The sequence below is a fragment of the Gouania willdenowi genome, chromosome 13 (assembly GCF_900634775.1).
Source record: "Gouania willdenowi chromosome 13, fGouWil2.1, whole genome shotgun sequence".
Lineage (NCBI taxonomy): Eukaryota > Metazoa > Chordata > Actinopteri > Blenniiformes > Gobiesocidae > Gouania > Gouania willdenowi.
In genome coordinates this window covers 18,320,290-18,336,863 of record NC_041056.1, presented here as the reverse complement: position 1 = coordinate 18,336,863, position 16,574 = coordinate 18,320,290, and the positions used below count along the sequence as shown (strand labels likewise).

The following is a 16,574-nucleotide window of genomic DNA, read 5'->3' as shown; positions in this document are numbered from 1 at the left end:
GCTGTAAATCTGGTCAAAAGTAACATAAAATGTTCATTTTTTTTTTTTTTTTAAATGTGGTTTGTTGCTAAATGTTGCGAAAAGTTTCTGTTTATTTTATCATGCGCAACTTTACAATCGGCGCCCCATAGCAACCAGCATTTTATTCAATTACGGAACCTTAACTAAATATTTACTACGCTATTGGTGCGCATGCGCCTGCAGGAGGCTTTATTAGATTAAATTTAAAATAACAAATAAAAGCAAAACAACAGCAACACATTAATAATTTATTTAAAGGCAAAAAGTCCTCTGGTGTCAAACAAAATAAATCACATAATCACAGCTACACATTCATGTCATTAAGAGAAAGATGTGTTTGTAAAACAAATTGAACTATTTAAGAAAAAAAAAAACAAAACAATATTTGACTTTTCAGCCCAGACCAGAAACCCAAATGTCAAATTAGAAACTTTGATGAAGGTTACGGTGAAAAAAAAATTAAACAATACAAGACAAAAAATAATAATTACCTTGAACCTAAAAACAAAGTTGTGATTTATGGCGCCCTCTTGTGGTTTTACTGTTAACTGCAGGAGCTACATTCCAACCTTCATCATACCATTTCCCAAAGCAGGAAAAGGACAGTTTAGCACATCCATAATGACATCTGCTGGCCAATCGTGAATGTTAAATTAATGATGGAGATCATCCGCTCTATATGTTAGACCTGTGACAGACTGGTACACTGCCCAATGAAATAAAACAGCCACAGCGGGTGCAGATGATTTATTAAGTTCACATTTGCTATCAATAAACAGGCCACGTGGCACTGATGTAAAGTCCTGATACACTACAATTGTTGAGTTGCATGATGATAACCTCTAACTGGAAGCACAGGCACTAAAGAAACAATGGAAATGATCAAACACAACTCACTAAAATGTACAGACATTATTTATAAGACTAAAGCTACAGGCTGTGCAGGAGTCATGACATAACAACAGGTTTCCATTTGAGATAAATCAACTTAAAGTTTTTATATTTTCATTGATTGTTGTCATCTGCTGTGTAGGTCTCTTGCTCTCCAACTCATTACATACCTGTGGAGAAAAGAAACAAATCATTCTAAGTCACAACACCTCAGCTGGAAATGATTATATACAGTAATCACCCACTATAAAACATTTAGAAGTGCCTTATTGTAAGAAAACATATGGGATCGACTCATATTAAAGAGAGAAAAATAAAACCCATTATCATTTATATAGTGGTGTCTGCTTTTAAATATAATTATTGGTCCCATCTCCTTAAACAGTACATTTAATATTTTTTTTCTATCAAGGCAAGGCAAGGCAAGGCAAGGCAAGGCAAATTTATTTATATAGCGCATTTCATACTCAAGGCAACTCAATGTGCTTTACATGATAAAACATTCAATTGTTTAAAATCAATAAGAACATTTAAATCAATAAGAACAATTAAAATCATCAGTAAAATCAATTAAAATCATCAGTAAAATCATCATTACATCAACAACATGACAAAAAATCTCTCTCTCAATCATATGCAGTAGAGAAAAAAAGTGCCTTTAACTTTGATTTAAAAATGTTCACATTGGATGCTGACTTCAGCTCCGCTGGCAGTTTGTTCCACTTCTTTGCAGCATAACAACTAAAAGCAGCATCACCATGTTTACTGTGAACTCTGGGCTCCACTATCTGACCTGTGTCCATAGATCTGAGAGACCTGCTGGGTTCATACCTGACTAACATGTCACTGATGTATTCTGGACCAAACCCATTCACAGATTTATACACCAGCAGCAGAACTTTAAAGTCTATTCTGAGGCTGACTGGGAGCCAGTGTAAAGACTTTAAAACTGGAGTAATGTGCTCTGACCTCTTTGTTCTGGTTAAGACCCGAGCTGCAGCGTTCTGAACCAGCTGTAGCTGTTTGATGCTCTTTTGGGGGATTCCTGTCAGAAGACCATTACAATAGTCCAGTCTGCTGGAGATAAAAGCATGGACCAGTTTCTCCTGATCTTTCTGAGCCATTAAACCTTTCACTCTGGAGATGTTCTTTAGGTGGTAGAAGGCTGTTTTTGTGATAGATTTGATCTGACTGCTGAATGTAAGATCTGAGTCAATCAGAACACCAAGGTTTTTGACTTGGTCTTTAGCTTTTAAAGATCGAGACTCAAGATAATTGCTGACAGCAGTCCTCTTTTCCTTGTTACCAAAGACAATCACCTCCGTCTTGTCATGGTTTAGTTGAAGGAAGTTTTCACTCATCCAGCAGTTTACTTTTTCTAAACAGTCACACAACACCTCAATGGGACCATAGTCATCTGGGTTCAGTGATAGATATAGTTGTGTGTCATCTGCATAGCTCTGATAATCAACCTTACAGTTCTGTAAAATTTGTCCTAAAGGAAGCATGTAAAGGTTAAACAGAAGGGGTCCAAGAACAGATCCCTGAGGAACCCCACAGGACATTGGTAATCTGTCAGATTCAAAGTTTCCAATGCTTACAAAATAGCTTCGCTCCTCCAAGTATGACTTAAACCATTGCATTACTTTTCCATTTAGTCCGACCCATGTTTGCAATCTGTGCAACAAAATTGTATGATCTACAGTGTCAAATGCAGCACTTAGATCCAACAGAATGAGAACAGATACTTTTCCTGAATCAGTGTTCAACCTTATCACATATATTTCCTGGAAAAACTGGGTTTTGAAGACAAACTATTCCATTTTAAGGATTGAAGGATCTTAAATTGACAGCCGTGTTCATGTGGAAATGGACAGAATGAAATGAGTCCCACATTAAGCCCTTATATACAGTAAATGTACAAATGTAATAGAAAACACACATGTACAAAGCAAGTATCACCACAGCAGCAGATTGGGAATGTAAATAGAAACTATAGAAAAGATCAACAAAAATTGAACAGCACAAAAAAAGTGGACAAAACTATTTAATAATTAATCTTACAGACTTCTTCTATGCTTAATATTGGTCATTCTCAGCAAAATTTAGATTTAAAAAAACAACAACAAAAACACTGCACACAACATTAGCAAAAAAACAGATCTTGGTGAGTGTAAAAATATTTGCTGAATTGACCCCATTTCTGTCGTTAGGGTACTTATTATTATTGACACTTAGTAGTGCAACGGATCATCATTGATTAGTGATCCACGTGGATCTCTCTCCACGGCTCGGCATGCACGTGGTCCGCGGATTGGCTGACAAAAAAATGGGAAAAAAACCCAACTTTTTATAATGATCCGCGCATCATTAGTAATGCCTCGACGAAGCCTGTTCTGTTTTGCGACGTCTGTGTGTGTGTGTATAACTATGTATGTGTGCGCGCACGTACCCGTGCATGTGTGGTTCGCACTCCTGGTCGTATATCTGTGTGTTTGCGTGAGAGTTCAAGAGAGACACATCAAACAGGGAGGGAGAGAAAGAGAAAGGAACGGCTCTGAGTCCATGTGAATGTTGTGTCATGTTTATGCCTCCATCCATCTGTCTTTTAAGGCTCTTATTAAATAAATATCGGCTATTGTAAGAATGTGAAATTATAAACTCAGATCTGCTTTCTTTTCCTTCTTTCATTCTTTTTGATGTTGTGGGCATAGGCTAGTTTTTAATTCACTCCATGTTTTTTTCCATAAACTTTCCGGTTTAAAGGATGAAGGTGTCATGTCTTATGTTGCACTTTAATTTGTTTTTATATGATTCAAAATTTTATTTAAGCATTGGATTGACACCTCGTTAAATGTTGTTTATATTTAATGAGCAGAAAAATGTCGCACTGTGTTCTACAAAATAAATGGAGAGCAAAGTTATTTGTCTTGTCTTTTTCTTTTTTTTTCTGCTGATCCAAAAAATTATCCGATCCATGACTCAAAACCGTGATACGATCCGAACCATGAGTTTTTTGATCCGTTGCACCACTATCGACAATGTATTGTATTGTTCTGAAAGTTATTTGTAGATAATTGTATTATTGAGAAGTTATTATTAAGGCTAGAAGCAGAAACCTTCTAATGTTGCGTTTCCATTGGCGGTATTGGCTCCGCACTTCTCGACCCAATACTGTTTTTTCGGAGCGTTTCCACTGAGCACCAACCTGACACGCTACACTGCCAGACTCCACGGAATGCACTTTTTTGCTGCCAGCCTCACAAGATCGGCAACAAAAATCAATGGCGGCGTGAGTTGATGACTGCGATGATTCACAGACCAAATCAGTGTCTGTTTTGTCACATTTTCAAACCAGGGCCGTTTTTTTTGGAACCTCAACGAAGGAGGTGCTAAAAAAAGCAGCACCAGGTACGATGGAGGAGGTACTTTTTCCCCAGTGAAAACGCACAAAAAGAGAGTAGAGCCGATCCGAGTAGACGCGTCATAATAAAGGAGTGGATTAAGTTTGTACCAGGGTTTTCTTCTCGCAGCTCTAATATTCTACCACCAGAGGGTCCGCTTTGACATTACTGGTCATAATAAAACAATGGGAGGAGGCCAGCGTAGACATTTTTCTCAGTTGAACTTGGAACAAAATCGTAAACCAATTCTTGTTCCTTTCTTCTTTTTTTTTTTCAAAATGGAAAGCCACTCGGACAGAAATCCTAATGAAGTATTTTAATCAATGAAATACTTGCAATTATAGGCAAAACCTTTCAGGATGAAAAAATATGGATAATCTGAAGAAAAAAAGCCGTGATAATGTCTGAATCTCTCCAAAATTGAGAGTTACAGTAATTGTTAATCACACATTGTTTCGCTCACCGTTAGCAAACTTGCACTGTTTGAGGACGTCACTGAAGCCCTCACAGAGTTTGAGGTCACTCTGATTCTGTGCGCACTCGATAAACTGCTTGAGCTCGTAGGAGCAGGCCTGCTGCTGTTGAGGGACCTCCTGCTGCTGGTACTGGTACGAGGGCTGGGACTGATACGAGGGCTGGGCCTGGTACGGCTCCTGCACACAACACAGACACAATCATTTTTAGAATAAAGTGTGTACTGAAAAGAATAAAATAATAGCTAAGCCAACGTGACCATCATGTAACAATGTATTATGTATTAATAGGTACTGTATATTTACTAGTACAGTGTTTCCACACCCTACTGTTATCATGGGCAATATTATTTATTGATTTTTAAAAATCACTTTGACCACATACTGTCAAACTCAAGTCCCACAGGAAGATTCTGTTTGAAATACAAATTACTGCAAAAACAGTAAATTACCACATAAGTTGTAGATAAAATACAATGGGGGTTGCAATACTACATTATTTACAGTGAAATTAAATTGCAATTATTTTTAAAAAGCTGAAATATTATTTTATCCCACAGAATTCTGGCAAATTATTAGGGGTGGGAACCTCTGGGTACCTCATGATATGATATGATATGATATGATATGATATGATACGCGATACACAGCTCACAATAACGATTATCTCACGATATGACGATACTGCGATTACCAATATATTGGTCTGAAATCAATCTACAATAATCTATGACATAACAAGAAAAAAAAAAGATTAAGTGAAAAATTTAAAAAAAAAATTTATCTCTGAAAGACAATAAATTGAAAAAGTGTCCTATGAACAGTGACACTATTTTAGTGCAACATTTCTGTAAATAAGTGTCAACATACCAATGTAAACAAATAAGTATCTCCAATAGTGCTTTCTGTAAACAAAAAATAGAGCCTTTCTTACCAGTGACACCATTATAGTGCAATATTCCAGTAAACAATATATTGGTTCCTTCAACAAACAGTGACAACGTTTCTGTGAAGGCGTACCTGCACATTTTAGTGAAAAAGCAGAAAAGCTTTTGAAAATAATAAAAAAAATCTTAAATAAAAAAAATAATTAATTTTAAAAAATCGATACTCGTGCGGAAAAATATCGCAATATATCACCATATCGAGATATTGTCACACTCCTACAAATTACATTGCTAATTTTGAGAAAATTTGTCCCAAAGAGAATTGAATTTTCAGCAATTGCTTAACATTCTGGATTTCGTTTGAATTTGTGCTTTTTCCCTTCACACGAGCATGAATTTTTCTGATGAGGCCCACTTGAGGTCAAACTGGGTCGTATGTGGCCCTTGAACTAAAATGAGTTTGACACCCCTGACTTAGACTGTTAAAATCCTCCAGTGCTTTTCCATACCTGCAGCTGTGAAATCTTTTAGCGCATAATTTATTTATCAAGCATACTCATTTACATAACTCAAACTTGTACAGTACATTGTTAAAATATTTAGTTAAAGAAAAAAAAAACATTTTGTATATGGATAAATTGTTTTTCCATTCTTTATAGGGTAAATTATTTGTATATTTTGCTTATTTATTCCATCTTTTTGCTGCTGTAACAAGGACATTTCACTGTTGTGGGATTCATAAAGTACAAATCTGATCTAATCTTGGACCGTAACACCACAAAGATTACATACCACAGATCTTTAGATGTATAAATGTGAGGCTTAATCCACAGTGTCCTCACAGTGTCAGACACACTAATCTGTCCAGACACTACTTTCATCCTTCAGCTGGCTAAGAATCACTTTACCTGGTACGTGACGTCGGGTTTGGCCGGCTCTGAGTTTCCTCCGCCGAAGCCTCCCGTCATGGCGTGGCCAATGGTGTGTCCTACAGCAGATCCCACTGCGACTCCAGCGGCTGTGGTTGCCATCTGGGCAAACATCCCTGGTTGTCTGGGCGCCGTGGCTGGGGCCCCCACAGCAGACGGAGGGGCCTGCATTGGGACTGGAGCATGTGAGGGAGGGGGTGCTGCCCTGGCCATGGGAGGTGGGCGGCTGGGAGGGACATTTTGGACAATTACGTCACACTGAAAACTTATGTGATGATAATGTTCAAACCTCTAAACTAAATTAAATGCTAATTCTCTAAAAATCTGAACAGATCAGGAAAAAGATAAAGTTAAAAAGCTGGAGAGATTATGGATAATGTGATGCTTTGGCAAGAAAAAGCAAACCAAAATAAGAATAACATAAAAGTGAGTGCAATGTTTTGTTTAAACTAATTTCACCAAATGTAAATCATAGACATCTACAATGACTTCACGTGCGCAGGTAAATGAAATATAATTAAAAGTCAGGGAGGTTGAAATGTTTTGAAATGAGAAGTTTATCAATAATTCTGTGTTCTTTAGCTTGTTGTCATATACATTTATACACAACCGGTTTAGTGCCTCATTAGTTAAAAAATAAATAAAATAAAATAAGTATTTCATATAATAAACAATACCCAAGCACAAAAAAATACAGCATTTATTAAAAGTTCTACATGTGGTCATAATATTGATTTCTCTTCCCGACTAAAATGTTCACATGCACACAGACGTTTCAGAATGTTTTTTTTTTTAGAATTTGTTTTGCTTTATTTTGTGCAGTTAACATAAAAATTAATCCACTACTATAATTTAAAAACAAAACAAAAAAAAAAAAAAACATTACAGTTTATTGACAATGTATTATGATGAAATCCTTTGAACCTCATCAAACTTTCCTAAATTGCTACAATAAGTTTTAGTGAAACCTACTTCACGATGTGTGAATAATCGTGCAAAATCTTTTAACTTTTAAAATAGGGACAAAGACCTGCAAATGTGTTAGGAATGTGTAATTAATGTTTTACTAGATTCTGCTTCTGCGTGACTCATGAATAAACCTATTAGAAAACCTCATGGCAGAGGCTCAAATTAGATTAAACTCCTCTAAACATAACCATGATTTTCTCTGATTGAAAATAATAATATGGTATTTACATTGTAACACCGAAGCATCTTGTAACATGATGGTGTTTTTTAAATTTAGCTCTACACTTTATAGGGAATCAACGCGGTTACATGATCCGTTAGCTCGGATGCTAACAAACGCCTGCTATGGTCTGTATCTTTAGAAATAAAGGCTTGAATATTATTCTAGATGTTACCTGGCTGGTGGGGCCATCCTGGATGTTCGGCTTCTGCTTCCTCTCGGCATTGTCAAAAATAAACTGCAGAAACCAGTGACTTGGTTATTTAAACTCAGGCAGGTAAAGCTAGGATAACTGTCAGTGACGGTATTTATTGACCTCTGGACCATCCGGAACTTTCTGTGTGTTGCATCATTATACTTCCGGTTGACGTCCTGCGACGTAACCAATAGAAATTACCTTGTCCTCTGTAACGTCCTCCTTATCAATTATTGAAGGTTACATTAGATTTTGGACGGGACAAGAATCAATATTCTGATTCTGGATTAGTTTTAAAAGTCTAAAGATAGGTATCTCTCATCATTGGTAACATTTCTAAAATGTATATCTAGGTTAGGGTAATCTTTATCAAATTGGACTTTAGTTATCGAATTGGATCCGGTTTGCGAATTATATCGCAATTTTAAAGTGGAGCCATTGTCTATACATTATGACCTACGGTATTGTTATTAATGAGGATAGAAATGTCTTACAACGGAGCGCCCCTCATTGGCCAGTTTAGGTGACGTAATAGGTGCACCAGTGACTTAAAGTTCCGTCAGTTTTATTTTAGATCATATTCATTTTTAACTACTGCTAACCCTTTAATTGTAGCCTTAACACTATCCCTATCCCAGAAAATATCCAAAAATTTAAATTTTTTTTTTCATGTATGTATTTTTAAAGGTGGAATTTGCCGTGTCAAATATGTTAAAAGGAAAAATATATATATGACAAAAGGGGGATTCAAACCCACGTTAGCAGAAGGAAGAATCCTTGAGTGTGGCACCTCAACCACTCGACCATCCTGGCACGGTGAAAAATCATCAGCACATTACTCTTGTAGAAATGTAGAAAAGGTCTGGAAAATGTGTGTTTCTGTATCAATAGTACTGGGGGCCATTGATACGTTTCCGTCTCAATATACACTCTGTTTAATCAACTCCAGAGGTTTGGGCTGACGTGCGTCAACAACTGGAGTCTTTACTTTGAAGAACAATCTTTGCTATGCCAACTACTAACTCAATACTCACTATACCTCTCTATTCACAATTATCTCAATTCAACCTACTCACCACAGATAGAGTCCACAGGTGCTTTATGACGTAAGAAACCACCAAAACTTCACAAACCACCACTCTCAGCCAATAACATTTGATTGCAATAACCAGGTTTCCACCCAATGAGGGCAGTCACTCTTAAATTTTTACAACAAAACAGGCCAAATTGAAATTCTTTGACTATAATGTGAAGATTTGGATAAAAATCAGTCAACATCACTACTTCAAATGCAAATAAATTTGTTGTTAGCAGGGGTTTAGTTACTCTTTAAAGTGTGAATGATCATGATACGACGACAAGGATCACTGATCTAGATAACTGCCAATATCTGGTAAAAAGGGGATTTGGCGCTTGATTGCCTTTGTTCATCTTACATATAGTTGTTGTGATATATAATTTTACACAATAGAGGAAAGCTTAGACATGTTAGGTCATATATAACTCAGGATAGGCCAGTATGGGAAATTGTTTTGCAGAAAATAACTTGGTAAGACCCTGCTGATGGTGTCTATTTGACTCAGCACTTAGAGTTTATTCTTCCTTAGAAAGTAAACATGGGCGTAGTTTAATGACATTTGGCATAAATTATTCACAATACAAAACACATTTGAGAGAATATGTTGAAATGGATTTAATCTTGTATCCATTTTAAATTGTGAAAAGCCAACATACAAACAAACACACTGTATTCTTATTTTCTTCTTTATGTCAACATAACGTATTTAAATAAAAAAAAAAATTGATTTGGTATAAAGCTATATACAGAATCATATTAATTGATTTATATTTCAAAAAGGCCATTAAATTATAATAATTATCCTTAAAATTTTCTCTTAATTTTTTAGACAAAATAGAATGAACATTCTACTGTTTTTTTTCTTTCTTCTTCTTGTCTGAATGTTTATGTCGCTGAGGCCTTCCTCCTCTTCCCATGTTGTTTCCTTTCGCTCTTTGCTTATCCCACATTGGCATCGGAGGTTCAATTTCCCCGGGTCGTCCTCCTCTGTCTGGTACGCTCCCCATCAATACCTGGAGGATACAGCAAACAGTTTAATGAACCCATGCTCGTTTAGCGCACACTTTCGAAAAACGGCCGATCAGATCTGTACGTCTCCATGGAGACAATGGTAGAATCAACAGTGATGATGTCAGAATTCCAAAATGTGGATGGGAAAATGAATGGGATATATATATTTTTTTTTTTTGGAATACAGAACATCACCAAAATTTAATCAGCAGTTCTTTGACCCATTATCAACATTTCCTGAAAATATCATCATAACTTTTCAAATAAACACACAAACAGACTGACCAACATGCTTCCGAAAACGGATTTCGTTTTCTAAAGTACTGGCGTATGGTTGAGGTAGAGGAAGCCACTTTCACTGTACCTTATAGACTAAGGTACTGGATCCTGCTTTGATGGGACAGATAAAGGACTGATCCTCCCTGGCAGTGAGCAGAAGAGAAGGAGACACTTTGGAGGAACCAGCAAGGGATACAAGTGGAGGGACAGAGGCCAGCACCGTGCTGCGCTCCTGCATAGAAAGAAGTAGTGACTTCATTCATTTTGAATTGATTGTGTGTGCGTATGTGTAAACCTAAGAGTTTTATATACTCACATCAAGGTTGTAAAGTGCAACAAAAACACAAGAATTAAACAATCTAGGAAAAGCTAACCTGGCCCTGAATGTCTGTATCCATAATATGACAACCTGGTTATAATAATCATATTACTTTTCCACAATCTGGTACAAATTATTTAGTTCAGTTTTGTTTTTTAGACCTGACGTGGAATGCAATCAATCTGCTTTTATCAAAGTTATTGTGGTTTTACTTTAAACAGTTTTCAGGCAATAAAAACATTCTAGATTTATTTCATTAATTGTTGTTCTTGTGTGTTTTAAATATTGTCAATGTTTTATCCATTTATATGTGTACTTGGCATATTTGCTGCTCCCTTTCTTGGCCAGGACTCTCTTGAAAAAGAGATTCTTATTCCCAAAATCAATAATAATATACATTTCTATTATAGAATTATCTAAAAGACACGTTATTAGATATTCTGAAAGTCTATTTGTGGATAAGAAGATGTTCATCTATTGGATGTGCTTTTGCTGGAGATTGTTCATTCTATAGGAATCTTCCATCACCAATTGTAAAATAATAAATAAGTGCAATTACGATGTGCAACGAAAGTCAATTTATTATCCACTTTCATAATAGTGTGATTAACTCATGACATTGTAATAACTTTAGTTCTTAAATACTTAACTCTTTTGGAATTTAAAAGCTTTTAATCAAACTGCTGCTAAAACATCTTAAAGATTTTTTGTTTTAAAAAGACCACAATCTTATTTTAAGTCTTAATGTGCGTACCTTCTCTTTTTCTCCCCATGCGAATGACTCCAGAGTAACCTGAAAGCGTTTGATCATCATTTGTCTCCGACACTGATAGTCTTCTGTTAGAACCAGATTCACCTTTGTCACCTGCCTCTACACAACAGAGAGAAAAACTGTTGGAATGACCATTCTGATTCAAAAAAAAAAAAAAACTACCCAGGCTGGCGTCCGAATAGTGCCTCCGATCTCCTTTCCTAACCACTGTTCCTTAACCCCCGTAGATGACGTCACAGGGTAAAGGAAAGGTGTTAGGAGAGGAGTTAGGGAAAGGCGATGACGTTTGCTTTGACAATCGGACGCACTTCAACTAGGTGACGCCCGCGAAGGTTTGTGATGTCTGCCGTGGATAAAAAACTACAAATTTCCAAAAATGGATAAAAGCTCATTTCTAACACTTTTCCGCTGATATAATCTCAAATATCACACGGTTTGAATGTAAATCAAAAGAAAAGAGGCTACGACAAAAGTGAAACTAAAAGAACGTTGCTCACACTCACCTTCCACTCAGCAATATTAATTATGTTTAATAAAACATAATGTGGCTAAAAAAGGCTCGGATCCCTTTTTCTTGAACCACAGTGTGTCTGTTTTATGTCAGTTATAATCTGATATGTCTTACATATCATAATATATGGGTTTTAGATTATTTATTTAAAGCTGTTCAAGGCATATTATTATTACATTGGTAAATTACATGTTCTCCGTTACTTATCGTGAGTTTTTGTGAGCAGTCGGGTGTGCGTTTCCCTTTAAATGTTGTCGCCGCAAGGAATTGTGGGTAAAGGATGCATCAGTGTTTCTTAGGCTAAAGAAGGTAAAAAAAGAAGCATTGAGCCTCTTTTCCTGAGCTTAAAGAGAACTCGAACGCTCTTTATCATGGCCACCACTTAAACACTTCCTGGGGTGAAGGAACAGTGGATAGGAAAGGAGATAGGAGGGACTATTCGGACGCAGACCCAGAAACCAGCACAGTGATCTTACCCACTGCTCTGCACTGAGGTTGGTCTTCAGAAGAGGATCAATCATGGCTTTATCTGGAAGTTTATCGAGCCTTGACTTTACCTGCGTGACATAGTGCTTTAGATATCTGCTGTAGTGGTGATTCACACACACACAGCTAATCATACCTCAGTCAGCACATCGTCCCATAGAGAGGAGGGGTCCAAATCCAGAGCCCGTAGAATGAGTATCCACTCAGCCTCCATCTCTGCTTCTCTCCTACATTGTGTTTCCTCTTCATTGTCTCTGTATTCTGAATCACTGACTTTACAGCTCATATCTTCAACTCTCTGCTCTTTTGCACACTCCTCTTCATCCGTCTTCTCCTCATGATGCCTCCTCCTGTGGTCAATTATATGAGCTGCTTCCAGCTCTGATGTCAGGAACTCTGTAGTGTTGTAGCAAAAGTTATATTTTTATAAAGAAGGAACTCTAAATTTTAATGCTCGTAGAGCATTAAAGACTACAGTTTTTACCAGTGTGTGTCCCTTACCTGTGACTTGGTTGAGGGTGGACAGTTCGAGCACGTCAGAGGTCAACGCTGTAAAAGGCGACGACATGTTTGACAGCAACTTTCTTAACTCTCCCATTAGGATGATGTTACCTGATGTGTTTGGATCTAAAAGATGAATCAAAAAGATGCAAATGTAGTTACAAATAGATCATAGGTCATTTTTATTGCCTCTGGTGTTGGTTTTACAACCGACTGGTGTCTTAATATGAGCATTATTCAACAGCATAATAACAGTGTAAGAAATACGTAGACACGCTCTAACGCTCTAACTCAAGGCCCAGGGGCCAAATCCGGCCCTGAGGAGCATCCAAGTTGGCCCGCAGGAGAAAGTAAAAAATGACAGAGAAAACATGAATCATTGTGTGGGTGTGCAGGGGCTCACAGTTTTCCCGGTGCTTATATCACATGATGGCAGACATATTAAATGTTAAACTGTTAAAAAAGTCTTCAAATTTCCTCCAAATTATTCAATAGCGTTTCTCAAGTACATATAAATTGGTCACAAAATCAAGGAAATTTAAAGTGGAAATCCTGTTGGGACTGATATCTGTCACTCATTGCTTGGATATTGTCAGTTTCTTACATAATATGTATTTTATGTATAAGTAGAAGTGCAAAGTAAGGCACAATAATGTTGAAATTAGTCATTTTCCAGCATAAAATCTCTGGCCCACTAGGGATCACACTGCTCCGTTGTTGGCCCCTGAACTAAAATGATTTGCTCTAACCTGATTGTTATGATCAGACTGTGGTTTCTGCAGCATTTGGTGGTTTTGTAGAAGTCTAACACCACTGTTCACTACACTGTCCTGCTTCTGACAGGTGATGTTCTGCATGTTTTAATGGCAAATGGGAACCAATGCTTTAGTGGAACTTGCCTATATGATGTTCCTCATCAGCAACACTGAAGCATTAATCACTTTAAAAAAACAAAAACAAAACGACTCTGAAACTACAAAACAAATATTTATTATTAATCTTATTTTTTATGTATCTTGAATTATTTGTAAATATGTACTTTTATCCTTTATATTTTATATGTAGTTTTAAAATCTTTCTACGATTAGTTTACACCGTGGCTCAGAGAGAAACATTTTTTTGGGTTTTTTTTTCTTCTTCTCGATTTTTCTGTATGTTCAGGACATGTTGAAAATTGACAATAAATATGACTGACTTTGACTATTGAATCAGGGTTTAATGCAATCTAAACGTCCTTGGTTGGTATTTCCAACAGATGGAAATGCAGGCAGACCTGCTAATAGTGTATCATGTTTTTCTGCAGTCTGTGCCTTCTCCTCGCCCTTCGATCTCTTTTCTTTTGGCAGTGGCTATCCGTACGGTTGCCGTATCAATATACTGACATTCTATCCGTACGTAGCGCCCCTATTTGGCTAGTTTAGGTCATGTGACTAAGACTTAACCTTACCTGAAACCTAACCCGTCCCCAACTCTAAAAATTGTTGCAATATTGAGTTATAACCTAACCCTAAGATGCTACGTACTTTTACTTCGGTAATCATATCAATACCACCGGGGTTCCGTACGGCAACCGTACAAATAGACACCTTCTTCTCTGTTTCAGGTGTCTTGAAGCTGATGATGGCAGTTCCTGATTAATGGTTCACGACTGAATTAGTCTGTGACAGTCTGATGTTCTATCTCTCTATCCTGTTCTTTTGGTCATTCTGCCCACTAACCCCAACCAGTCGAAGCAGATGGCTGCCACCTCTGAACCTGGTTCTGATGGAGATTTCTTCCTGTTATAAGGGAGTCGTTTCTTACAACTGTCGCTGATGCTTGTTCATGTGGATTTGTTGTTGTTGTTTTTTCTCCTTTTATTGTGATTTCTTTATTTATTTTTGATAGCGCTTTGAGAGGACTTGTTGTAATTTGCGCTATACAAATAAAGTTGGATTGAATTGAAGTGTGACACAGTGTAATCTCACGGTACCTCTGAGCTCCGGACACACAGTCCTGAGCTGCACACAGACCCAGCTGAGTAAAGGACAGGGCAGCTCGTCACAGCTACACCGGGAGAGGCAGCGGTGACTCGGGTACCTGACGTTAGAAACATCGGTCAGACACACGTGAGGGGAACTACCTCCTCACTACCGACAGGTAAAGGCAGCAGGAAGCCACTAATGTGAGTAATCTTACCCCAGAGCTTTCAGCGCTGACACGGTCCCGACACTTCTCTCCATAGTCACTGTACAACACTTTAGTCAAAGCGACAATGTTTAAGTCCGTCACAATCCGTAGGTGTAGTTCAATCGGGTAAAATAAGTTTGTGCTTCCTGTTGTTTATAATAAGTGCAGGTGCAGTACAGCGCCCCCTGTTGGCCGGAGTACACAGCTCGTTAAAGCAAGACAAGCAGGGAAAAGCTGGGTCAGCGTATGTATTGGTCTTTAGATTTCTATTTGATAATATACTATAATTTTCGTTTTAAAATAATAATAATAATAATAATAATAATAATAATAATAATAATAATAATAAATCGTTAAACTTGATCTTATTTTTGAAAACGGCAACTTCCGGTTTTACTTTCTGTCTTCTAACATTTGTTGTTTTTATAAACAGAAATTGAAAATTAGCTAGTTTTTTAAGTTTTGTTTATTCCTTCTGGACCCCTATAAAGAAAAGTGCCTTGAATTTTAATCTTGAATTTTGAATTTAAAATAAAAAATAAACAACCATTCATTTATGTATTTATTTTTATGTATGTTCTTTTCTGATCAGAATTCAAAACGTAAACTGACCATGTTTCATTTTTTATGTACTCTTTTGCTTGCTATTATTTACTTTAATTGTAACATACAATTAAAACTTCTGTTTCTAAACATTTTTTGTTGTCAACACCTGGTAATGAAGGCCAGTTTTATTTGGAAATCAATTAAAGTAACATTGATCATTCATTATTGATCACTTCAACTGTTTTATTTTTTTTTTTTTTAAAATGTCCCTTTAAAAGTCATTACATTATTTTGATAAAAAGTAAAGTAATTATATGATAATCAATATGCATGGACTTAATTCAATATATATTCTTCAAAATTAGTGTGAGTTTTGTAAACACATGGATGGGCCAGAAGACAGGTGATCATTGGAAGTGGCACCTATAGGAAAATGCATAGTAAAAGGTAAATGTATTATTTCATTCAATGCAATGCATATAATCAAATATAAATAATGACTTAAAAAAAAAAAATGAAATGCCTTATTTATCTGGTTACATGTTAGCACATTAATACATCCATAGGAATATTACAGTGAATAACAAAGGTTGTCAGTCTTTCACTCTCATTCTTGAAATTACATTATTTTCTGACTTTATTCAAAAGTGCTATAATTGATTTATATTAATATTGGTGGTGCTGTCTCTCAACATCTATTAAGCTGCTCAAATATGCAGCCACATGGCAAATTGTTTGAATATAATGACATATAATACTTTTCTTTTGAAAAATTAAATATCACAGTCTATAGCATATACACAAATGAAAGAAAATATCAGTTATTTTAACATTTTTAACATTTGCTGCATGAAAACATTAATACAGTGTCAGAACCTATATAGTACAATGTGTTTTGTCAAGAAATAATAT

At 36.4% G+C, this 16,574-nt stretch overlaps 2 protein-coding genes across 4 annotated transcripts; both read right to left on the bottom strand.

Annotated features, from left to right (window-relative positions):
• Positions 1 to 753: 753 nt before the first annotated feature.
• LOC114474447 (coiled-coil-helix-coiled-coil-helix domain-containing protein 2-like) lies at positions 754 to 8,138 on the bottom strand. 2 transcript variants are annotated; one of them, XM_028464775.1, is made up of 4 exons: positions 7,970 to 8,138; positions 6,585 to 6,831; positions 4,780 to 4,969; positions 754 to 1,082 (listed from the first exon to the last, which is right to left on the bottom strand). In XM_028464775.1, the coding sequence occupies exons 1-4, from the start codon at positions 8,119 to 8,121 to the stop codon at positions 1,075 to 1,077; spliced, it is 597 nt and encodes a 198-aa protein (XP_028320576.1). In that variant the 5' UTR covers positions 8,122 to 8,138; the 3' UTR covers positions 754 to 1,074. The 2 variants fall into 2 exon arrangements, with proteins under 2 accessions (XP_028320576.1, XP_028320575.1); XM_028464774.1 differs by lacking the exon at positions 754 to 1,082 and having other exon boundaries at positions 4,517 to 4,969.
• Positions 8,139 to 9,668: 1,530 nt separating this feature from the next.
• LOC114474443 (protein FAM98B) lies at positions 9,669 to 15,284 on the bottom strand. 2 transcript variants are annotated; one of them, XM_028464769.1, is made up of 9 exons: positions 15,126 to 15,284; positions 14,920 to 15,026; positions 13,059 to 13,073; positions 12,948 to 12,995; positions 12,583 to 12,842; positions 12,437 to 12,517; positions 11,432 to 11,548; positions 10,444 to 10,590; positions 9,669 to 10,081 (listed from the first exon to the last, which is right to left on the bottom strand). In XM_028464769.1, the coding sequence occupies exons 1-9, from the start codon at positions 15,167 to 15,169 to the stop codon at positions 9,917 to 9,919; spliced, it is 984 nt and encodes a 327-aa protein (XP_028320570.1). In that variant the 5' UTR covers positions 15,170 to 15,284; the 3' UTR covers positions 9,669 to 9,916. The 2 variants fall into 2 exon arrangements, with proteins under 2 accessions (XP_028320570.1, XP_028320569.1); XM_028464768.1 differs by having other exon boundaries at positions 12,948 to 13,073.
• Positions 15,285 to 16,574: the final 1,290 nt, after the last annotated feature.

Excerpts from the sequence above, each read along its gene's own strand:
- LOC114474447 (XM_028464774.1), bottom strand. The coding sequence starts at position 8,121 with ATGGTCCAGAGGTCAATAAATACCGTCACTGACAGTTATCCTAGCTTT. Across the intron at positions 6,832-7,969 it reads AGGATGGCCCCACCAGCCAG|CCGCCCACCTCCCATGGCCA; the intron begins GTAACATCTAGA and ends TGTCCCTCCCAG. Across the intron at positions 4,970-6,584 it reads AACCCGACGTCACGTACCAG|GAGCCGTACCAGGCCCAGCC; the intron begins GTAAAGTGATTC and ends TGTTGTGTGCAG.
- LOC114474443 (XM_028464768.1), bottom strand. The coding sequence starts at position 15,169 with ATGGAGAGAAGTGTCGGGACCGTGTCAGCGCTGAAAGCTCTGGG. Across the intron at positions 11,549-12,436 it reads ACCTCAGTGCAGAGCAGTGG|AGGCAGGTGACAAAGGTGAA; the intron begins GTAAGATCACTG and ends TCTGTTGTGTAG. Across the intron at positions 10,591-11,431 it reads CATGGGGAGAAAAAGAGAAG|GAGCGCAGCACGGTGCTGGC; the intron begins GTACGCACATTA and ends CTTTCTATGCAG.